Genomic DNA, 25,431 nt, shown 5'->3' on the forward strand with positions numbered 1-25,431 from the left:
TATTAACAGTAATCATTAGAGAAACCTACTATAGTAGACCTTTCTGGCATTGGTAAAAAATCGGGGTATATAGGCTTCCAGGACAGCCAAAGTAACGTTGGTGTCCTCCCAACTGCCAACAACCGCGTACTCCCGCTCGACATTCATCTTGGCTATTTGTGTAGTGGTCTCCGAGTTGAAATGTCTGATAGAAGATGTAAATAAACCTTTAATCTTAGACCTAATCAGAACCTATGGGAGAACCTACGTGCAAATTTCTCTATTGCCGCAAAGATGAAGCGAAAACCGACGCCAATCGCCGTTGAAGGGATTATGGGAGTCAAAAACACAATAAGGCGGAATCCTGTTCCTTACACAGTCATTGAAGTTGGTATCGAAATATTGTTTTGATTCCATTCTCTTCTTGGGATTCCTCATCAGGCTCTGAGCGAAGATTAGAGGGTGCCTCTGGTAATAATAGGCACTGATCACCTTCTGGATGGGATCGCGCACCATGTTGATGTAGATGGGCCGGGGCATGTCGTGTTCCGTGAAGTTGACGTAGTTGGCGTGCTCCACATACACTCCTGGCTCTGGGAGCTCACTCATCTGATCTACCAAATCCTGCTCCTCTTCCTTGTTATCTGTCAACGCCCTAGCGGGTCGAATTATATTTCGGAATGTCTCGAATCCATTACGATCGCCCAGATTCTTAATGAGACGTGTCATCGACTGACTACCAGTCTTCTCCAATCGATTGTAGAATATGAAATCTCTCTCGGCCTTTGGCGTATTATTCAATTGGGCAGCGTCCAAGTAATCCAGCTTGAAAGTGAGGATAAAAATGAGTCGACTTCCTTAGACCAGACAAACAAAAAATCAACCCATAAAAAATGATATCTAAATGCAGTCAAAACAACTAATTACATGGTTACGGAGCATAAAGTTAATGGAAGCAAAAGTTCAATAAATTCGTCATTGGTTACAGTTCCAAGTCCTTTTTTATTGCAAAATATTGTCTATACAAGCGCTGCTTGATAAAGTGATAGAAATCGTACTCCTGGGTGAAGTTCGCCCTCATTATCCTTTTGATGCGTTCGCTAATCTTTGGCTTCCAATGGTTTGTATTCATTTTCTTGAAGGCCGGACCTACTTCGGGTTCTGCAGACAAATGCTTGAATCTTTAGAGAACCCCAATTACATAAATTTTGTGCAGATATTACCATAGTACAGATCAGTGACACCCTTGAAGAAACGGGGTATATAGTGCTCGAGGACTGTTAAAGTCACATTCACATCCTCCCAGCTACCAACCACCGAGTAGTCTCGCTCCACGTTCTGCTTGGCTTTGGCAATGGCTGCTGGGGTGTTGAACGGCCTTGGAAGGATAACCCATCGATTGAGACATTAAACCGGCAAAAGATATCAAGCTACCTACTCGCAAAGTGGGGAATGACCGCAGAAGAACAAGGACTGCCGCTTATGATCGGCGGTATCGTCTTTGAAGCGAATCCCATAATCATACCGGCACTCCAAGTCGTGCGTTAGCACACACTGTTCAAAGTTCTTAACGTAATGGGATCGATTCTGAAACTGCCCTGTGACCTCGAACATTTTGATCGAGTTCCAGGGTGTACGTTTATAGTAGAACCAACTGATCACTCTTTCGACGGGATCCCGAACCTAATAATGTAAAGGGTTATTTAGTAATCCTCCGACAAGATGTCCTCCCCTCTCATACCAAGTTGATGTAGATGGGCTGGGGATGATGGAAAGGTCGAAAGTTCATGTAGTTCATGTGCTCCACATAGGCAAAGGCCGATTCCTCCTGAAGGTCAAAGATTCGCTTAGCTTCTTGTTTTTGGCGCTCTACTGTCCAAAAAACGCCAACGGGCTTCGAGAAAGGCGACCTTTCCACCTGATAGTTGTTTTTTTCACCCAGGCGGTACATTAAAGCTATCAGGCTCTCGCTTCCAACTTTGGGAACTCGATTGAAGAAGAGCAAGTCGCGGGTGTGGTATCTGGTATTGTTGAGATATTTGGGATTCAACCTCCAAAGCTGGAAAAGGTCAGGGGACAGTTGTAGAAAAGATGTCGAGCCACAGATACTACAACACGGATACACAAAAAGCTCCAGGCGAGAGATACGAGGTACACAGAAAGCAATCGAATACTGGTATTTGGTGTAAGGTTTTCACACAAAAAGCAAATCGAGGTATTTGTAATATTATGGACATTATGGCAAACCCCTTTTGAGAATATAATCTGTTTATTTCTGTTCAAGGATAAACAGTCCTGAGTACATTTGTTGCTAGCTTAACTCTAGATTTGTAGTTATTGAAACTATTTCCTATTAATACTCCTCGTCCGAAGCGTTGTGCTGTTCGGGTACCAAGAGGTAGTCATCCTCCCCGAACTTTTTTCCATGACTTAGGGCAGCATACTGCAAGTATAGACGCTGTTTGCAGAAATCATAAAACTCGATTTCATTGGTCAGATTCTTCCTGAGAATGGTTCGGGTTTCGTCACTAACAGTGCGTGTGACGTTATTGCGATTAACCCGCGAGAGTCGATCTTTTCCCACTGAAAATGTTATACATTTGTAGAATATACATTTCCTCAAGCTAGGAAGGTCTTACGGTAGTAGGCCACCTTGGCATTGCGGAAAAATCGAGGAATATAGGCCTCCAAAACGGAGAGTGTGATATTGGTGTCTTCCCAGGTGCCCACCACAGCGTATTCAGTCTCCACGGTTCTCTTAGCTTTTTGCATGGCAACCTTTGAATTGAAAGGCCTATCGAGAGGTTTTCCGGTAAGGAAATCTATCTCATTACTGTGCCTATTTACTGCCTACTTACATGCACACTTTCTGATTCATTCCACAGAAAAATAGCGTCTGTCGGCGATGATCACCCACCGCGTTCTTGATCTCCCCTTGGTTGAAAGTGCAGTGGGGATCGTGGGTGCGCACACAGGTGTCCAGGTCGAGGTTCAGGAACTCATCCGAGGGCATGGGCGGGGCCTGGTCGCCCAGCTTGGCCTTCATGTCCCGGTAATACCACGGAGCGCGGATATAGTAGTGCCAACTAATAATCCTGTCGATGGGATCGCGGATCAAGTTGATGTAGATGGGCTTTGGCAGGTGGAATCGGGTAAAGTTGATGTAGGCTATATGCTGGCTGTAGATGTGTGGCTTTGGCCGGGTCAAGAGGTCTCCAACGAGGTCGTTCTGTCGCTGCTTATTCATCACGATGGTTTCGTGGGCACTGCCCTTGTTCCGAGCATGTGTGAATCCATTGATTTTTCCCAGTCGGGCCATCAGCTCCATCAGAGACTGACTCCCCACCTTGGGGACTCGATTGAAGAACACAAAGTCCGCCTCGGCAAACTTGGTGTTATTCAGCAAGTCGGCCTCAAAGTTGAAGCCGTCCTCCTCCTCGTGCATTCCGCCAACCAACTCATCGTCATCATCCTCATCTTCGTCATCGTCCTCGTAGTCCACATCCTTAATCTTTGGCTTGTTTTCTGGTATGGCCAGCTGCTTGTCATGTGAGGCCTTGTGATTAGTCTGCGGATGGCGACTGCCCTGGTGATGGACATGATGGTGGTGATTGTGGTGATCGTGATGGTGTCCATCTGCTGGGTTATCTCGCAGCTCCTCTTCGCTGCTCCGGCGGTCGTGGACGTTGTATCCGATTCGCTGCATGGACAATAGGCTGTATATGGGGCTTTAACTGGGCGTTATCTACCGAAGCTCCACCGACCAATCGAAAATTTAGACCAAAGTAGTGTTAGATTGAAACCAGAAAAGATCAGGCCAGGTTGAAAGTTAGATTAGTTTATTACTCTTCAAAGAAAACTCTTAATGGCTAATTATTCGGGGGCTAGTTATTCCCTCAGTTTGGGATCTAAGTCCAGCTGGAGGGCTATATACTGTTTGTAGAGGCGGTGTCTGATAAACTGATACAACTCGATTTCCTGGGTGAGATTTCGACTGAGCACGGCTCTCACCCGATCACTCACAGTGGGTCTAAACTGGTTTCTGTTAATGTTTCCCAGGAACTTCCTCATCTTATAATACTCTTCCTTGGCTCCGGCAAAGAACCGCGGAATATAGCCCTCCAGCACCGTCAGAGTGGTGTTTGTGTCCTCCCAGGTTCCAACCACTGCGTAGTGCTCTTCAATGTTCTTCTTGGCCCGTTGCATGGCTTCGTAGGAGTTGAAGGGCCTGAGAAGGGGTTTTGTTATGAATGTCACTTTGTAGAGCAAGAAATCTTCAAAAGAAATTTCTCTCTATCCAAAACCAATTTTTTGGATGACTTCATCCCTATCCACTTCGCATCCAGCTCATCTACTCACTTGCACTCCTGCTTCCATTGGCCACAAAAGAAGAGCGACTGCCGTCGATGGTCGCCCATGTTTCCCAACTCCATCTGCTCGTAGACACACTCAGGATCGTGCTCCTCAATGCAGCTGTTGAAGTCCTTCTTGAGCCACGGGATGGAAGGCATTTTGATGGCGTCGCCAAAGGCCTCGTACCTTTCGGCCCAGTGCCAAGGAGCGCGCCTGTAGTAGAACCAACTCACCAGCCTCTCGACCGGGTCCCTCACCAGGTTTATGTAAATGGGCCAGGGCTCGTTCAGGGCACTAAAGTCTATAAACGCCACATGCTTCGTGTAACTATTAGCTGTCGTAGCATTCAATACATCGCTGTGGATAAACTGTTTCGACTCGTCGCGACTCATGAGGACTACTTCGTAGAATCCCTCGACATCACGGCGGGCTTCGAAGTTATTTCGCACTGCCAGAATTTTCAGCAATTCCATCATCTTCTCACTGCCAACTTTGGCTACCCGATTGAAGAATATGGTATCCAATTGGGCCCGGGCGGTGTTGTTCAGATCGGCGGCAGTCAGGTACTTAAGCTGCCGGATTGGAAAAGTTGTTTCTTTTTTGACAGTCGGAGTAGTTTTAAGCTTTCAGGGTGCAGGTTTCGTTGTGCTAAATTGCTGTGCTTTTTTTCTGAGTGCAATTGGTGGCACAAACACAGAGACACAGGAACATAAACGAGTCAAGACACAACTAATACAACACACAGGCTTTAACAAACGAAGATTTAAGAATTAAAAGTTAAGCGGCTTAACTTAAAAATTGTTCGCGAAGCAACAAGTAAGGCATCTTGCACAGAAATTTCGTAAAGTTGATCCCGGCACAAACATGTATCCACAGTAACGCCCACTTACCTTAACTATTTTTAGTAAAATCTTTTCATATGAGTCAAAAAAAGTTTAGAAATCATTGCTGATTCCCAGAACAAGGCCCCAGAACAAGGCCCCAGAACAAGGCCCCAGAATTTTGAAAAATCTTGGAAAATCCCGAAGGCTTGGCCTAAAGAAAGCCATTGATCAAGTCTATATACTGACTTCCCATTGTCGAGAAGTCCCTATTAAATCTGCACACTTTATTACTTTTTTTTAATTATCCCTCAACTTGGGATGTGTCTCCAAGTGGAGCGCTATATACTGCTTGTACAGCCGGTGTCTGATGAACTGATACAACTCTATTTCCCGGGTGAGGTTTTTGCTAAGGACAGCTCTCGCCCTGTCGCTTAGAGAGGGCCGAAACTGGTTTTTGTTAACCTCTCCTATTTCGTCCCGCATCTTGTAATACTCGTCCTTGGCTCCGGCAAAGAACCGTGGGATGTAGCCCTCCAGCACCGTCAGAGTGGTGTTGGTATCCTCCCATGTGCCGACCACCGCGTAGCGCTCCTCCACATTCTTTTTGGCCCGTTGCATGGCCTCGTGGGAGTTGAAGGGCCTGCAGATGGTGTGTTGGGTGGGTTTCACTGGGATTGTCGGCTACTCACATGCAGATATCCATCCGTTGCCCACAGAAGAAGAGTGACTGTCGTCGATGGTCCCCCAGGTTTCCCATTTCCATCTGCTCGTAGACACACTCCGGATCGTGTTCCTCAATGCACCGGTTGAAGTCCTTCTTCAGCCAGTTTATGTCGGGCATTTTGACGGCATCCCCAAAGGTCTCCCTCCGCTCGGCCCAGTACCAAGGAGCGCGGGCGTAGTAGAACCAGCTGACCAGCCTCTCGATCGGATCCCGCACCAGGTTTATGTATATGGGCCAGGGCTCGTCCAGGGCAGTGAAGTCTATGAAAGCCACGTGCTTCGTGTAGGTATTGGCTTTCGTCTCATTCAATATATCGGAGTGGATGAAGTTTTTGGCGTAGACCGGGTCCATGATTACTACTTCGTATAATCCCTCGGCATCGCGGCGGGCGACGAAGTCGTTGCGTTTCCCCAGAATCTTGAGCAATTCCATCATCTTTTCGCTGCCGGTCTTGGTGACCCGATTGAAGAATATGGTATCCAGTTGGGCGCGTCTCGTGTTGTTCAGATCGCCGGTGGTCAGGTGTGTAAGCTGCCGGATTGCAAAAGTTGGGAGTGCTTGTTGGAGTAGTTTTCAGTTTTCGGGTTGCAGGTTCGTTTGGTTTTTTAGTTACTTTTTCCTGCGTGGAGTTGGGAGCACAAACACAGAGGCACACGAACATAAACGAGTCAAGACACAAGTAGGACAACACACAGAGTTTGATAAAAATAGACTTTAAGCGGTTTTACTTGAACGTTTTTCGTTTTTTTTGTGAAGCAACAGACAAGGCACCTGGAGCCATCCTCCATCCCATCATCTAAAAAATATTTCGCAAATGTTTCGCAGCTGGGTATGTGGGGGCATAAATATTAATCCTCCCCATAGCGACCACTTACCTTTACTATTTAATCTTTATAAATCGATTTTCTATCGCTTCTATGTCGCAACTAACTAGCTGGCTAACGCTGACTAAGTTTCAGGACAGAGTCGAAGTGTAATTTTCGTAGTTTGGTTAGTGTTATAGGATAGTTTCAGAGAGAGGCCTGATCAAAGTCGGCACAGGAATAGATATAGAATAGGAATAGGAATAGCTAATAGGCTACCAGATGGCTGGTTATCTAAACTGCATAATTCTAGTGTGGTTTGTGGTTGGTGTGGTGTTGTTTGTGTTGTATGTGTATGAGATCTCGGGTGGGGCAGATGCTACAGATACTGATGACAAGACATGCCTTGGACACAATGAGTGCGACATAGAGGTAGGGCGCAAGTAGAGAGCGAGGCAGCGAATGGGTGGGTGATCGTAGTATTTTGGGGCAGGCAGTATGCAATATCAAACACCAAGGAGCTAAAGCCACCTTTCCACATGTCGGCTGCTGTAATGGGCTTTCGTCGATGCTTTCTTACGTTTCCAGCTATATGAGCCACCAATAATGTATGCAACAATGTTTACGGCGAGATGGCAAAATGCAAATAAAAAGACATTCATAAAAAACAAACTCACCTGGCCAGTGCTCTTCAGGTACTGATAAGTGCCATGCAGGGTATTGATATCGTCGTGTTCTGAAAAATTATGCAAATATTTTATTATTATGCCAGAAACCTTGATACACTTGTTTCAAAAATCCTCACGATTATTGCCATGATTAGTGAGATAATATCAGTTATCATCTCGACCCCAATTATAATGATATATTTGATGACCTCAAAAAGTGATGCCAAAAAAGGAAGCTGGCCGAATACTTTTACTTTCCACTTGAGCCCAAAAAGTGTTTATGCAATATTTGAATTGGAAGACGAGGAGGAGGAGGCCTAAGCCAAAGTCGAATTTTGGGCTTCAGTCTGTGTCTGTGTCGGAGTCGGAGCCATTTATACAGCTATGATAAATAAATAAAGACGAGTGCAATAAATATGCAAGCTCATCATGATGACTCCTTTCACTTTTCCGGCTCACTTCGGATACGATAGGGATCATCCTCGGCGGATTTTGAAAGGTTTCCCTCCATTTCTTTCCCGCCAAGAAGTAAACGCAATCGAAAACGCATGCAAATGGTGGTTTTCGCATGTCCATTTCGCTGGCAATTAAAATGCTGATGTCAGACATTTGTCCTCCTCACACTGACTTGGAGTCTGTACAATTTAAGACATAATGTGGTAAATGACTGCCATTGATCACGTGGACAGAGAGATGCGGAAAACATCTTGATTTTCAGGTGCGGTGTGGGTCGGTCGCTTTGGTCTCGATACGTTTCGTTCGTTTGAATTTTATGGCCAAGCATTTCATAATTCGCACCGAACCAAGCTAACCCGAACCCGAACAAGGAAGTCTGAGACGCAAGTCCATATATCCAGTCCAATTGCCTTTAAACCAGATCCGTTGTATTTGGTCAATTGGGCAGTTTCGCTGGAAAATGTGAATGAAAGTGTTGGACCAACTGGTTTCATCCAGTTTTGGCCTAAAACCACCGGCAACAAAGTCACTGAACCGAGAGTGAAATACATTTTGCGGTTGAGACCTTAAAATAGAAGCCTGCCAGGCTGCCAGCCCGGCTCTCCTTTTATTTGACACTTTTTACAGCCTGAATCTTTCTCGGATTTCGGGTTTTTGTACTTTTTTGCTTTCGTTTGTGTGGTTTCCAAAAATTGGGTCACATCCCAATGCAGTTGTCGCCTGCAGCTCTTGTGCACTTGTTTGCCCTGTTTTGGATTTGGCCCCAAAAGCGATTTTCTCTACTGTTCTAATGCAACCTTCAATCTTGGCCTAGCTCCGGTTATTGGCCACTTCAATTGCCGGCGAAGGTGAACCACATACCAGGTGTCGCAGTTTATTGAATATGAGGTATTTATACATGGGAGAGTTCATTCAGTGGCGGGGTGGAGTCCATATTTTATGGTAGATCAAAGGAGGTTTTCAAATAAAGGGTTTTTAATACAGTTTGTGGGTAACCTTCCTGCCCTAACTTTTATTTATAGTTTCCTAACTAAGTTAGGAAATAATCCATAGTTTCTATTATCTAGTTCATCAGACAAATAAAAGTCGTGCCATTGCTATTATTTCCTTATTACCCAACCAGTTCCGCTCTTCTAGCTACAATTGTTCTATCCAAAGTCTCAGTTCTACTGGCCAATCCCACCCAAAAGCCAGTTAATTGTGTTAATTTAATGTTTCGATTCGCAATCTCTCTATCACTCCGTATCTCAAGATCTGACTCCAAAATTATCCGCCTTCGCTAACACAAATTGCTTGCTTGCCTGCATTTTCCAGCTCCGGCCAAGAGCACTTATTTTGGCCAACTAGCATCGTAGGTGCTGGTGTGGCTGTGGCTGCTTTTTTATGGGTTAGTTCGTGTCTGGGCGAATGTCTAATTGAAAATAAAGCTGCCTTGTGCGGTAGTCAGTGTAAAGAACTGGTTTGCAATGCATTTTAGCCAGGGGCAAAGTTGGCTCTACTATATTTTTTCTAAGATTTTCGTAGAAGTTTTTGTTAAAGGGGCAGACAATTGTGGGTTTCAGCTTAACATGAAAAACAATGACTGGCGGTAGATGGTGTGTTGAAAGGTTCTTTAAGGTTTGTCACTTACAAGTATCTTTTAATTTTATTAATTTACCTCTTTTCCTCTACCTTTCCTAAAAAGAAGATGAAGAATCTCTGCCTTAAAGCTTTTACCATGAGTTTTTCCATTTGCTCATTAGACCACGAAATTAAGCAACCGCCAAGCAGCCAACTTGACTTGCAACGTTCAGCACCGTTAATTAACTTAAGTCAAGTTCAATGTTGCCGGCTGTATGAACAAGTATATGTATATATAAAAAAAATATACAAAAAAAGCCAGACATACACACAAAAAAAAAACCGACAAACGGTGCCATCATCATCATTGTGGCTTAAACGAGCATGTTGAGTACGTCGTCATATTCGTATCTTTATCTCGCACTCGACCCCCAAGTCGTGTGAGTCAATTAAATGAAATATTTATGAATGGATGAACGAGTGTCTGAAGGTAAACCTTTTTCTGCATCTCACACTGTTTATTTCGTTTTGTCTTCTGGCCCAAAAGAAAAACTCCATCAACGTCACGAGACGTTCGTTTTCTTTTTGTTTCTTGGTGTTTTTTTTTTCTGGCTTTCCTAAAATATTTTTGTTATTTTTTTGGCCATTAGCCCGGTTTGCCTTGGAGAGGGGCTAACCGGGGACAATTTGTAACTGTCGGCAATTGACGCGTGCGCAGACGCAAATGCAACAAAAGCAACAATGAAGATGCCACCAGCTGTGCAACAAACATAACCCACAAGTGCACTTGGCTGCTATGTTGCATCTGCCCCGGCTTTATCCACTTCCCCAGCAACATCATCATCATTATTATTATCGTCACTAACAGTACAGTGGAAGATCGACTTGAACTATGGAATTTACGCCTTTCTATACTCTCGCCAAAGGTGTTTTAATTATCCGGAATAATGGGAAAATTAAATAGACTTTGAGATACAAATAATGTTAAGAAACCAAAAAAAAAAAAACTGATAATTAAATATTTATAAACTTTTAAAATTCTATCAATAATTTTTTAAATATATTGGTCTTCTTATCTAAAAAAAAATTGCTTATTTTTCAGGGTATTTAACTTTAAGTTTAAATCCAAAACTATCAGATTTTTTACCCATTTTTCCCGTCAGCTGACTGCTGTTGTTGTTTGGCAATCACCGCAGTTAGGCGTGAAGTCTTCTGTTTTCCTTCTTCAGTTGCCCCCCAAAACAACTCACATTTTCCCCCGTCCATTTGTCTTGCCACCCATTGTGGAGATCAGTTGGTGCAGCTGGCGGTGCTGTTGGGGCAACTTTTGCCTAATTTGCAAGTGGAATTGCACGGACCGAGAGCAACCCGCAAAACTTCCGGCATGGAAATTAGGGTCTTGCATTTCCAGAGAGTTTTGATTTGATTTCGGTTTTGGATTTGGATTTTTTTCCGTACCGTACCTGCCTAGTTGCCTAATAATAGCGTTATTAGTTAGTTAGTTAGTTGGAGTGAAGTGCGGCCTAATTAGGGGGCTGTGGCCTGATGCCGATCGAGTGGCAGGCAGAACCTCAAGTGACGCTCTAAAAGCGCTCTTTATACGTTTGCCAGCAATTATGCTCTTTTCAGCGAAAACCTCATTGTTTGTGCACTTGAAGTGCGGTTCGGTTTTTCGGTTTGGTTTCTACTGGAATCCGGAGTACTATATTCGACAAATATTTTTATGAAGCGAAAGGTGTCAAGTGATGGCTGTTGTGGTCTATGGTAATGTGATCTTAATGGAAGTATTTCGAAAGCCGCATAGGGAAAACGGAACAAGTTTCAAAGTAAGCAATAAGTAAGGATAAATCTTACTTGAAATATTTACCAAATTAATGTTGAACTATTTATTTAAATATTCTTTTTGCCAGACTTTCCTGCACCACAGAAAAGATTTCATAAATTTCAACGGTTTCAACTGCCACGCCAATTAATCCCAGATTTCCTTTTTCAGGCTTTTTGCCATTATCTATACTTGCTAATTGAATTAATAATTTTACAATCAATATGCTGAATTATTTAGCTCGGCCACAAAAACAAAATTCCGCTTAACGCAATGTCAAAAGGTTAAATTCCCAGTCACGCGGCGAAGGCCCGCTAACCTTTGCCCCCGCGGACCTGTCGCCTCTAAATAATTTATTAATGCACTAAAATATTGCAAAAATAAAAAAAAAGCGCAACTCTCTCTGTCTATTTATGCGTTTAATATGTAAACACATGCATATTGTAATTAAAAAGTGGCTGCGCATATTTGTTGCAAGTTGCAGCTACAATCTATGGATGCATCGACCATATATTATGTTGATTTTAATTTGCCAGTTTATTAGTGCTATTCCAAATGCACACGAAACTGAAAGCCCATATATATTTACTTGTTGGACTCCTTCTCTGCATTATTCCATAATTTATTCATGCAAAAAGCAATGTGCACTAATTTAGCTTAAAACGATCAACTAATTTATGGCAAACGCCGCCGGAAAATTTTAACAAAGGTCTCTCTGCCAGTTCTTTTTTGTAGTTTTTTTTTTGGTTAGAGTGTGGCTTGAGGTCCGGGTCAATGTGGTAATTAAAAATCAATTGGGCGTAACGAGCTTTCAAACATGGTACTACTTGGGTTTGGGTAGAGTGAGTTGAACTGAATTTTTCGGTATATTTTTTTTATATCTTCTGGAGATACTTGTAAAATCTGTAAATTAGCCATTTAGGATATTTGACTTTCTCTAAGGTGTTTATTGCTTAGTTTTTTAGATAGTTTTCCTAGATAACCCCCAAGTTGTTTGTTCTTTGCCTAACTTCCTGTATTAAATGATGTTTTTTCCGATACGCAACGCAGTGCGAATGCAATCGAGCAGAAATTCTGGCCCACAATCCGACCTTGTGGCCATTGTCTTGAGATGGAAATGAGGTGAGATGCGATGCGTTAGATATGCACTTAAGATGAGATACATCCGAGGGAGTTACTTACTGCCAGCATCGTGTCCACTGATGTGATTGCCGGTAATACCCAGGGCCGAGAACTCCGAGGGCTGCAGCTTCACCTCCATCTCCTTGAGGCGGCTGTTCAGCTTATTCGTGTGCATGAACAGGAAAAAGGTGCACGAAATAGCCAGCAGGGCTATCAGCTCCACCGACCTGAAAAAGGGAAACAAAAGTGAACAAATTGTTAGTCAAAGGTGCCATGACAGCTCAATAAAAATGGTCGGGGGATATACACTACCAGCTATACTATATACTCCTACAATTCATAATGGCCATTAAGCTTTTATAATTTACGCCAAATTGGTTTTTAGCAGCTATTATTTCATTTACACTTCGAATTGCTGTCACAAACAGCAAAGGGAGGAGCCTTTCTTCCCAAAGGATAAAAAATATGTCCCGGGGCCAAAGGACCTGCGACTTGCGACTGCATGGTGTGCGTTGTGACAGAATTTAATTGAGTTCTGCCAAGCCGGAGCGGAAACAAAATGAAACAACAAAGGCAAAAAATCGGCAGAGGGAAGTCAGAGTCAAAGAAATTATAAAAAAGTTAAAATTAATAAAGGATGAGTTTTTGGGGGGGAAAGCTACATGTTCTATCTGTCAGGTGTAGTATACTTTCCAGTATACTTTATATATAACCAAGTTTTATATCTTTTAAATACCTTTTATACTCTTCAATTTTTAATCACTTTGAAATACCCCCAAGTTACAGTTTATATTTTATTTGGGTTTTGTGTTATATAATCCAGAGTCAATAGGACTTTCGATTGTTTTCCTTTCTGCATGTTTTTGTATAAAATTGAATTTTGGGGCAGCCAGATTTGGCATTACGTCTGCTCAAGTCGGCAAGCCAGGACGGACAACAATGACCCAGTTGGATGTTGCAAGTTGGGTGGACTTAACCGAGTTGCAACAGACCGGACAACCTTTTGTGGATCCACCAGTCCTAATATACATACAAACAATGTATATAACTATTTATTTTTTTATTTTATTTTCAAATTATTATTTTTTTTTTATTTTTCCTCAACGTTGATAACAAAACAAAGCAAGAAAATAGAAAGAAAGAAAGAGAGATGAAAAATAAAATCAAGTAAAAATTGCAATGCAAACTGTTTTCTTTGGCAACTTTTTTAATGCAGCTGTCCGCTGCTTGCAACTGGACAGCACAAGAAAGAAACAAAATTAAAAGCAGCAAATAAAAAATAAAAAGGGCGAATATATATTTTTTATTGTTTGTTTTTGTTGGCATAAATCTAGGGTCTGATAGCAGGAAAACTGTGCAGACAACAACAGAAAAATTGCAGCAAAAAAAGGCGGTATCAAAATAATAATGACAATAAATGCGGCCATAGTGGGGAATACAAATAGATTCAGAGATAGTAGAAGAATATTTAAATACCCTTTTTAGGAAAAGATATTGAAAATAAATAAATTAATAATTAAGCCTTCATGGCTGTCTAGATTACATACGCGTATATAGCTCAAGAAACAATTATTTCAAAAACCGCGTCTTCAAAGCCTTCTTCTTGAGTTCTAACCTCATGTTAAGATTAATAAGTCTCAGTTTTTCGAACTTTAAATTTGAAATATTTTTTGTAGACTCCCGGATTTTAAAAGAAACTCTCCGAAAAGTGCATAATGACAGGGAGGAATCTCCCCTTTGGCTCCTTTTGGACCAGAGTTTAGACGGCGGGGTCTTGTTCAGTTTGTCATCAGGTGCACAGAGTAATTTATTTCAAACGACTGCACCGGAGCTGCTCAGCTGGGCAGAATTTCAAAGAGACCCGAGGGAGTCTTGGAAAAATCCAGCCAGTGTCCAAGCCGGCTTGACTTTAGTGAAATGTATCTGCCGGATAGACAGATGCAATTGATAGCTAAAAACTGTGTGGTATCCTTGGTAGTCTTAGAGCGGTCACCTGCTGTGTGAAATCAGCTCAAGTTCCTAAGTATATGGTATATGTTGCCATTTTATTTTTTTTGCTTGTTTTGGGGGCGAAGGAGGCTTCATTTCATTAGCCCACAGTGGCCGCCAAAAGTTTGTGTCTCTGGCTAGAATTTTTTCTGTTCTGCCTCACTCAACTTATTGTTAAAGTTGACACTAAAGTGCCCCGCAAATCCCACTTAAGCGCTCTGGCCGCCAAAACTTCTACTTTTTCTTCTGCATATCTCAACTTTGTTGTATATATGTATGTACATATACAAAAATATATATTGTTTTTGTAGTTTTGTTGTTGTTGGTCAGCTCAAACAAAAAGTACGAAATTTATTGACATTTTGTTTGGTGGGAATGCTACTCCCATTGGAACGCCTGGCGTGTAAATGCCGAAAGTTATGTGATTATTAAAATAATTTTACGTGACTGCGTCGATTTCTTTTGGACATTTTTTGTTGGTCGGAACGAGGGCGTGTTTCTGGGGATTTGAGGGTTAAGGGGTAATATTTCGGATCCAACTGCAGTTCGTTTGCTGCCACGTAGCACATGTGCAGGCCATTAGGGACCCAAAGCCCAGGACCTCGGCCACACTTGGTTCGTTAGCGCTTTTTTTTTTTTTTGGGGCTCTGGGTCTGTTACTCTATGTATGCGATACGAATTCTATTTCCCTTGCCCCCATGTGGAGGCGTTGTTGGGCGTGGCTGCCCAAGAGTAATGGCTAGAAGCTCGCTTTCCACAGTGGCACAGTTGGCTGCAACTTCATCAAGATGATTGAAATATGTGCGTGCATGTTGGTAATGAGTCAAATGGAGCGGAGAGTTATAGATTTTTATGGGATTAAGTTTGTTTTTGGCCAACAAGAATTTTTAAAGAATAGTTTTGCATATTCAGATATATTTTTAAGAGCTTTTACTTTAAATAAATTTGAATAAATATTCAAAGAAGTTCTCCTTCAAGCATCATAGCTCTTAAATTTCTACGGGTAAGCTCCCTTAGTCACACTAAGAGATACGATAGATGATTAAACCTTAGATTATTCATACGATTCATGCATATCAAGAAATTCTTCGGTGAATTCAATTACCATCTTGGTGCGGAGAAATTGCAGAATCACCAAGAAGTTACCTTAGAACGGAAAGTTCAATGGCCAAGATGCTTTCCGTTTATCCGTCAGCTTTTGTTGGCCAACAGACCGCACCTTTCACTTCATGGCAAGAGATAGAAAGAGATGGCGGGAGGGTGACGGAAAGAGATGGAAACGGAATAAGTCAGCTGCCGTTGCATGCAAATTGCTCGCCATTTCCGTTCATTGTCATTTGGCTGCCCATACACGTAAGCACCCAACAACCAACTACTAGTAACTACCAACTGCAAACATAATTTAATTAAATGATGGCAAATTTTCCAGCTAATCAAACTGTAAAACGTCGAGCAGCCAACAAAATTGCAAATAGTTTCCAAGGCATTAGAAATGAAGATTGCGAAATGGGCAATCAAACAGTCCTACTATGAAAAGTCAATGTATCTTTCAAAAGAAAACAAGTATCTAAAAGGAGTTTTATTGCAATATTAACTTGTGATTAAAACTATGGATTTAATAAAAATGTTGAAAAGATTTTTTGTTAGTATTACAGATATTTTAAATACAACCTTTAGTTAAAGATACCTTTCGAACCTACCACCCAAAGTCTAGGTTTGTGTGTGTCTGTGTTTTGATTAAGAGCTTGTGGTTTGGGTTAGGGAAGTTGGACTGTAGGTAACATCTCAAAAATATACTTCAGTGATATACAATGAGGCAACTCCAGCTCCAGCTCCACCACCAGCAGCAGCTCCAGCTTGGTTGACTTGCAGAGCAGGCGCAACAAATTGTTCGAGACATGAAGATTTCTTTCGCAATGAGTCCGTTTTTCGGTTTGTTGGGGATTCGCAGCCGCCGCGAAGATGAAAAAACCGAATCGCGTTTTGGGAGCCATAGATACACACTCCGATCCAATCAATACTACACACGCATTAGGCAAGTTTTTGAAAGGTGTTTGAACCCAGATTTGCCCCCCGGGCTAAATATTGGTATTAGAAGTGGCCAAACGGGTTGAAAGAATTATGAATTCATAGATGGGCCCACAAGAACCTGGACAGAAATGTTGGCCCTGACTTTGTACGAATATTCTTTGAGGCACATTAGCGTTTTGGAGGGAAACGCCTGGCCGGACCATGACATAACCCATCGGCTTGGCGGTAGATCTTTTTATAACTAGTTTGGCCCCGGGTCACGATGATTTGGCTGATTTAATATGCAAAGAAATTGAATTTTTTCAGCAGCATTTTTTACTTCTTTGGCGTAACAGAAGTTCAACAAACTTTTTGCCTCTGAGTTTCTGTCCGCCATTATAGACATTTTTTTCCGGGGGAACCTTTCGCTTGACTCTTGGCTGGCATTCGCAATCCATGAGCACTTCATTAGGCAATTTTCGTGGGTCTCCGGCTCCAAGACCCATTAAAATTGTCAACTGAGGTCAGTTAATGAGGCCTCCCGAAATGGTTGTGTAAGGTCGGAGGAAAAGTGTGTGAGAAGCGCATAGAGAGGTGCAATGAGGTCGCTTGGGTCATACTTTTAACCTCAAACTGAGCGGTTCCGTTAGGCCTACTCGAGGTTATCCCAAAAAAAAACAATTAAAGATGTTTTCTGGGATTATATCTGTAAGCGGAAGCAGTGTGTTTTCTGGGATTTCTGGGAGGTTTATCTTTATTTGTGGTTAGAACTAATTAGGTTGGCGTGATTTGAGTTCAAAGGTTGCTGTTTTGCCCAAGATGGGAAGATAAGTATGAGAACTATTTTTTAAGACTTTGATTTAAAGTTATCCAAATAAAGTAGGGCTTAGAAAGCTTATAAGATATTTGTGGTGATTTGTTTTGATGGTATTTGATGATTATTTTGGACTATACGTAATATTTTATCAATAAAAACTGTTTTCTGTCTTTATTTAGTAGCTTTGCTTTGATTTAATTTAAAGCTTATGTTTCAAAATTTAAGACGCAAATTTTCCACCCTAAACAAGTGATTTATCTCCAAGCATTTCATCACATTTCCCTCGGGGCTTGGCCCAGAAGTCCGTGAGCAATTCCCCAGGCTCACTCCCAATTAAACTATTAACTCCAATCTGATAGCTGGTTTCCATGACAGGGGCCAGCATATAGCCTATAGATACAAATCAGGTAGGAGCCGGCCCAAAAGAGTCGAAATCTCGGCTCGGAGGCGAACTAGGCCAGTTGTAATTAAAACGTTCTACGTGCCCCACTCGATGGATTTCGGTTTACTTGGCAGCCTGATGGAGGCAAAGTGACCCACATCTTTGGCTTTTTCGGACAGAAACTGAGACGAAAAGTGCGTACCGGAAACGGTACTGGTATATCCAAAATGTAACCGAAGAAAATTGGAGAAACAAACTTTTTAGTTTCGGCTGATTGGGCCAATTGAGCAATTGAATTTAGTGACGAAGCCCCCGACGAAAAGTGAAGCAAAGTGAAGAGTCGAAACAAAGTCAGACCATGAGTAATAATAATAATAAAATAATATTTTGATTAGAAAGTTGTATAATCTTCGGCGAGACGAGCTAGCGAACGATTCGAGGCATGTGAATTTTTTATGCAATTGTTTTTCTTTTCAGTTTTTAGTTTTCAGTATTTTTTTTTTTGGGTTTTAGTTTTTGGTTTTTGATTTTGTTTTTGCACGTTCCTCCAAGCAGGGGGAGGCGCCACAGCATTGTATAAGTAGCAACAACATCAACAATTTTCTGTTGCATGAAAAAGCCACCAAAGCTTGCCATATGATTTAATTGAAGCCACAGCAACAACAATGGATAAACAAAAAAATGAAAAAAAAGTTAAAAAAAAAAAACCATCCCTAGATTGGAATTGTGTTTATTTTAATTTCACAAATGTTATGCCATTTTTGAACTATATTTTACGATTATTCCTCATCTTTTATTTTGCATTTTCCACTGCTCTTTTATTGCGTTATTTTTTGTGGTTTGTTTACTCTAATAACAAGACTCTGTCAGCATTTAAAAACTCATCAAAAAAAGCAGTTTTTGTCGTTTTTCATTGCGTTTTATGTGGTAAAGTAATTGTGATAAATTTTAAGTAAACAAGCGAAGGGAGCGCAAAAAATAAAAAAACAAGTTGGGTCAACAAAATTGCTTTTAGACCATGTTTAAACAGGCAGCCGAGGGTCTAGTAAATTTGTCTGGACTTTAATGGATTTTTGAAACTGATTTTGGTGAAAGTTTGATTTATTTCACCGAGTTATGCATTCTACACATAAATACATTTAAATAGTGGGTTCTTAAAGCTAAAAGGCCTTATGTTTTCTCCACTTTTCCATGTTAGACAGTCATTAGTTTAGTGCAACCTCAAAATCCACATACAATTAAGCCCAAAACGTCGACTTGCTGGAAATTATTGTAATCTTCTCCAGCACGCTCAAGAGTAATATAATATAACGTGGTGTGGGCCAAAATAAAAGTTAATGACTTTGCCAGCCAAAGTGTTCATCAGCCGCAAAATAATAATCAGCAACAAAATAACAAAACGATTAAACAACCGCCTAGAGATGCTGCCAGGAAAAAAATATATACTATGCAAGCCTTTTCGGAGGCATTTCACGCCTTGAATATCGAATATCTTATGGCCAAAAGTGGCGCTTAACACGCACTTGAAAATGGAGTTGAATGTGCGGTAGACCCATCTCTTTCCTGGCCTGAATCTCCCTCTCTTTCGCTCCATCAGCTGGCTTGTTGCAAATAATTCACGTCTCAAATAGAACGTGATCCCATAAAAAAGTGGGGGAAAAAAAATCGGAAAAATATAAAACATCAACTTCAATCCGAACCGGACACAACATTCTGCGCTGGGAAAGTCTTCTTTTCGATCAAATAGCTAACTGTGGTTACTGTGTAAAAAAAAAGGCAGAAAAAAAACTAAACTTTCAATTGCAAATTGTGCGGCGTTTTCAAGGAACGTGCAACTGCAACGCTCCGTTGCAAATCTACAAATCTGCCACTCCCCGCGCCCAACACGACAAATTGTTTTTGCGTTTCTCGATACAGATGCAGATACTAATAGACATGTAGATGCGAAGATACAGTCAGGCATCCATAAATGCAACTGTCAAATGTCAAAACATAAAGAAGTTTTAAGATTTATGGTTGAAATAATTTAAAGATGGCTACTTCTTTTATTAAAATAATATTTTTTTGAAAGTATTGCATCTATAGGTGGATAGCTTATAGCTAGATACATCCGTGCCAATCCATCTGCGGCTAAAAGTCTTAGTCACAGTCATGGTCGTTGAATAAAAGTGTCAATCTTGGCCAACATCATCGTCATGATTATCGCCTTCATCATTATCAGGGGCAAGACAATTTGCTCTTTTGTTTTCAAAATTTTCTTGGCCAAAAAAAATGAAGTAAACGTGATGGCAAAAATTGAATGGAAAGTAACTCACAAAAGTGACAGCTATTTTTGTTCAAAGTTGGAGTAATATTTGCCAAACGTTTTATCGAATAGTTTTGAATTGTGGGGCTTTACAAAAAGGAGTTCTTTGTTAAAGAGTCTCTTAAAGTTAAACCCCTAAATAATGCATCAAAGACTTGAAGCTTAAGGGACAGGGGTTTTGAAGTCTCTTTTTGTAGGCATTCAAATGAAAACTACATAGCCCTTTTATAAACCGTCCAATTAAAATGTCATCCAACCCACTTTGCGTAGGAAGTTCCATTTTTTACTTTTATGCTCCCATTTAAATTCCCTTTTCCATGGGTGTGCTAGTACTGGTAGACCTACTCTATGTGTGCAAATGTCAAATGCAAAGTGAACGAGTGAGGTGAAGCTTCATTTGGCTTAGATTAACGCGGCTTGTAATTAAGTTGTAAAACCTACGTGCGGGCTTTTCAAGTATCTGGCCCCCACCTCACCACCCATCTTAGCCACCATTCTGTAACCCTAAATTTCAGCTAGTACACCCATAAAAGTCCTAAGTACACAACACATATGTCGTATGTGTGTCGTGTGCCTTATACCCGGGGAAGAGGTGGAAAACTTGTGGTAAAAATGTAACTGGAAATTCATTAAGCGTTGCCTTAGTTTTTCTCCTTCAAATCTTTTTGTTTTTATTTGGTTTTTTTTTGTTTTTTGCTCTATTTTCCATTTAAATTGCAGGTGCTGCTACCTGGTAGCTGGTAGCTGCTACCTGCCACCTGCAACACATGTTGCCAGCTTCATGTTGACAAAGTCCATTAACACACTCCAATTGTCATTTGTTTTGGCTGCCGGGGCAAGAATTTGTCCAATGAGAGGGATAGATGGGATGTGTGTGTTTGCTGACAATTAACGAATTTCATATCATGGCCATAAATCAGTCGGAGTTGCTGAAGTGTAGAATAGCCCTGGGTAGTGAGCAAGAGAGCCGAGTACTCTGCTTTGTGCCAAATTGCTTTTGTGGGTCAAATTGTAAACAATTAACTGTTATGGCAACTGATTTCGCTGCGAGGTTGTGGCTTAAATGCGATAATGGATCAAGGCGGAGTGTGGCACATTTAAGTGGCAGCCACGAAGAAGGCAGTCATTTCGTTTAATTCCCGATAATCTTAAGAAATCTCCAAGAAATTAACAGTGCACTTAGTTACTTATATTTTATTTTTAAAATTTAAATTTTCAGGAAGAAATGCTGTTTGAAAACTTCATTTTGAAGCCCAGACAAAAGTCCGCACTGAAAGCAAAGAAAATGTGGCAAGAGACCTGCTTTAAGCCTCTTTCTTCCCTTTCATTTCTCACTTATTTGACTTGCAACGAATGTTAATAACGTTTTGTATCAACAACACCAGCAACAAACAAAATTTACGCACTCGACAACAGAAGCGAAACAAGTTGGCGTTGTTTTGTTGCTTCTGTTGTCGCCGCCGTTGTCGTTTCCTTTAACGAGCTCATCCTTGTTGCAACCAGCGCACGTGACACGCCCCAACCGCCCACCACCATGCCTACGTGGCACGCCCCCTGCCTTTGCTCCTGGCCCAAATTCAGCCTCGAACTTTCTGGTTCTTGGTCGGCGACGTCTTCGCCGTCTTGGGTGCTTACTTTTACTACTTGACGCTGTCATTTGCGGCATTGCAATTAATTTTTGCCTGCTCTCTGTGTGTACGTGTGAGGCGCCACAAATGGGGTTACACTGAGAAAACAATTGCATCTTATTGTGGTATTACCTACACCTAAATCATAGAAGTATGGATTGAGTAGTAACTGGTTTCATTTAATCAGGAAACTCATTACTTAAAAAGTGATATTCCCAATGAAATTAAATTTATTTTCTCTGCACAAGACTAAGAACATGTGGGCGGTGCTGGGGCCAAATAACTTGGCACACTAATTTCTGATCTTTGGCTTGTTGCAAGCATCAAACAACAAAAACATGTATGTATGTATGCACGATGCAGGGGGATGTGGGTGGCCTGATGGTGGCTTCCTAGTTGTCAAACGCTTCTCATTTAACGCCTGCATGGGCTCCAAAGTGCAATTGGGGGCGGGGCATAATATTGTGTCTTGGCTTGGAAATTCGAGCCGGCTTTTCCGAGCTGCCATGTCCATGATAACCATTTGCCTGGGTGTCTTTAGTTTACCTGCTCCGATTTGAAACGGGGCAAAACTGATACTGAAAAAGTGGGTTTAAAGATAATTTCCAAAAGACATGGCAAATGGGCACCAGTTGTTGAAGAAAGATGGAGAAAATTAAACTGCTATTTGGTTAATTAGTCGACAAAAGAGCGCCATAAATTTGGGGAAAATAATTTAGTGAGTGTGGAGGTAACTAATTTTGCAATTAAATTCATTATAAAATACAAGACCATCACTGCCCAGAGATAGTAAATAGGATCAATTTACTTTTCCCTACTATAAGCCATGACCCAAAGAGTATCCTTTCTCCCAGGCATCGGGCCAATACCCATGGGCCACATTCACCAATCTGCGTTAACCGTAGCAGCCTTCTCTGACGACGTGCCCACCTCAAGGGGTGGCATTAAGTATTTGTATCACTCCTTGACTTTCACATGGCGAACCCGATCCGATTTGCTCATTTGTGATGTAAAAAGAGCGCTCCGTCTGACAGAAACTTGCCATTCAAATTGGTGTCAACCAGTCAACTGGACGCCAAAGAAAGTGGCGCCACAACCGAGGCTGCTGCTGCTGCTGTTTTCTGTTTCTTCTGTATTTTGCCTTTTTGCAGATTTTTTATTCGTTTATCGTTTTTTTTTCTTTCTGTGTTATACACCGCCCAGGCAGTGTCGCTCAGTTCGAGTCCGAGTCGGAGTCCAAGACCAAGTTGCAGTCCCAGTCACAGGCGATGCCAAAAGTAGGTCGCCACTGTCTCAGCAGGCAACTCGTTTAACCGTCGAAGGAAAAACTCGCTTTGCACATGAAAATCTCAAAGAGAATGAACCGAAGGATAAAGGAACAAGAAGAAAAAATAAAGGGATATGCATCATGTGGGACATCTTTGACTAAACGAGTCTAAGCTGCATTAAGATAAAATTTTATATGCCATTTTATTTGTCTCCCCGACATCCTCGCATCCTAGGTTTTGCAAAAAGGAGGAAGTCAGGCGGGAAATTAATTAAGCAATTCAATTTCCCTTGCAGGTATTTGTCTGTCGTATGTTTGCAATTGCATTTATGTTAATTGGATGCCATCAACACGGAGAAAGGATATTGGATAAAACGGAAAGGAGACTCTTCCAGCAAATGGCTATAAGGAGATAATATAATCGTTCTATTTATTAACAAGTTTATTGCACAAGTGACTTCGTTTTGTTGTCATTCCAAGTATTATTATTGCAATTTTCTTGTTTTTCCAACGGGTTTCGTAAGCAACATCCCCACTAAGCATTCATTTAAGCCACTTGTGGCCTGGCTAATTAAAGAGATATACAACGTCCGGGAGGGATTAGGCATGAGCTGCCATTATCAAAATCATCAAACTGCAGCAGCCGGACCAAAGGCAAACAAAAGACGTAAGCTAAGTAAGCGCCAAACTAAACTCAGCCGGCATCGTGGCCTTTGTTTGGTGAAAGGCGATCCACCGGCTGCACCTGCCACGAAAAACAAAAACCCCTGGCTCCGCCTAATATCCAAACATATTTGTTCAAGACTCTAAAACAGTTACCGTCGAAAGTACACGCACAGCATGTGTCGGCACTGACCCCTCTGGAGAGCACATCTTTCAACAATCATTCCTCCAGCGAACCAAAAATGTGGCCCTAATATCTTTTCTCCCCAAAAAACCAGCACGTGGGGTATAAACTTCCCCAAAACGAACAAAAAATCAGAAATAGTAATATAGGGTCTACCTTAGGTGGTAACAAAACGAAATGATAGCAAGATTTATGATTTACGAACATGATGCTGGAACATGTCCGATAATCCAATGTTGAGGGGTAAGGCATCATTAAAATCAATTTTGATTCGCCAACCTCCTTTCACCGAGTTTGGAGTAACAGCTGTCGCTTCTGCTCTGAGGAGCTGTAACTCTTATTGGGGGTGTTCCGTGGCAGGTTGCAACTTGCAACATCCGACATTCATTAGGGATCCATTTAACTTTCTTTCATAGACCAATTCCAAATGGTTACCTCTAGGTGGGGTCAGCAATTTGAAGCAATCAAATCAATGCTTAAATGGGGCATGAAGTTTCGGATTCATTCATGGGATTTTTATTTCTTTCGAAAGAGCCTCCTGTATCTGCACTAACTTGCCACCTTAAAATACTTAGTTTCCTATATTTGCGTTACTTAAGCATCTTTCCCTTCTCTTAGTATCCATAAACTTTAATTTTTTGTGGGTCATAATAACTCTAATCGGTCGTCCATTTAAATCTGGAATGACCACTCTAAGAAAATACTGGCAAGATTTTATTTTTGTATTTTTGCCAGCTTCACATACTTGTCATGCCTAGGCCAATCCCCCTGGCAATTAAAAGACCGCAGAGAGTGCAATTAAAAAATATTTAATTATAGTAAGGCTCGGATTCGAGCTCAGGCTGGGGATCCTCCTCGAGCTGTGGACCGATTTTCCGTTGCGGTTTAGCTTCCAGCCAGCGAGAGGCACATGACTTGGCCGGGCTGGTTCATGTGGTCATTACGTCATGATGCAGCTTTTGGAGTGGCTTGGCCAAAAGGCAAAATGGCCAAACGGAGACTGCGGAGGGAGGCGGAAAAACTTGGGGAAAAACTCGCAACTCGGGACAGACAGAAAAAACCGCATATTTGTCGTGAGCATTTTGTTACAATTTCAATTTTGGCCTGGTCCATTGTTGGGGGTCGGTTTCTAGGCTTCAGTCTCCAAAATGCTCACGGAATCTTGTACTATTATTTATATTTTGTTTTTGTTGTCTAGGCGTTGTCGGCATTGCCTTCGCCATTTGCTCTGACTACTCGGCTTTGCTGCTGCTCGCATTTGAAAGTGCATTTGTTTCGGTCTTGGCCAATATTTGCCAACTATCAAACTGGTTTATTGCAGTTTTTTCTAGTTTTCTCAAAAAAACTTGATGAAATGCTCTTTTATGGTGTTTCTCACAGAGTGTGAGCTAGTTTTGACTTCTCAAGTGCAAGGGATTTGTGTTTTCGCAGAAGGCTTATACATATGTACATATTTTCAATTATCATCACCCTGCCAAAAGTAGTGTTGTTTACGCTTGACAGCCAGAAAAGTGAAAAGAACTTTGAAAAAATTTCCTCTAATTGCAGTTCAATGTTTTCTCCGGATAATGAGCTTTTTTAAATGCCTAAAGACGCCACCCACCTGGAAATCCGTCTCTTGGGAACCCAGACATGTCCCACCATCTCCATGGGAGTAAAAAACTGGCATAAAATATTCTGCTCGGCTAAATAGCCGGCGCCCATAAATCTCCAGCAGTTTGTTTGCCGTAAAAGGTGATTTACATACTCGAGGAAGCCCCAAGTTTTCGGATCTTAACTCACTTTCGCTATGTGGAGAGTAAAGTAGCGCACAAGAAATTAAATTGAAATTTGCCTCGTCTGCAGTGGGCCAACAAAAAGCAGCAAACAAGTAAA

At 41.6% G+C, this 25,431-nt stretch overlaps 1 protein-coding gene across 9 annotated transcripts in view; it reads right to left on the minus strand.

Annotated features, from left to right (window-relative positions):
- The window catches only part of LOC108132631 (heparan sulfate 2-O-sulfotransferase pipe), a 37,410-nt gene that overhangs the window by 7,796 nt on the left and 4,183 nt on the right, over positions 1–25,431 (minus strand). For 3 of the 9 annotated variants that reach the window (XM_070279707.1, XM_070279709.1, XM_017252103.3), the window contains exons 2-3: positions 12,372–12,538; positions 7,361–7,419 (exon numbers count right to left, since the gene is read on the minus strand). In XM_070279707.1, the coding sequence (XP_070135808.1) occupies positions 7,361–7,419; positions 12,372–12,538 (226 nt within the window). Of the gene's footprint in view, positions 1–29; positions 185–247; positions 805–856; positions 1,141–1,202; positions 1,358–1,380; positions 1,663–1,720; positions 2,039–2,264; positions 2,563–2,618; positions 2,774–2,837; positions 3,680–3,796; positions 4,208–4,338; positions 4,905–5,353; positions 5,797–5,845; positions 6,412–7,360; positions 7,420–12,371; positions 12,539–25,431 lie in introns of those variants that run through there. The other 6 variants (XM_070279708.1, XM_017252097.3, XM_017252102.3 and 3 more) reach the window with 6 other exon arrangements.

The sequence above is a fragment of the Drosophila bipectinata genome, chromosome 3L, assembly GCF_030179905.1.
Source record: "Drosophila bipectinata strain 14024-0381.07 chromosome 3L, DbipHiC1v2, whole genome shotgun sequence".
NCBI lineage: Eukaryota > Metazoa > Arthropoda > Insecta > Diptera > Drosophilidae > Drosophila > Drosophila bipectinata.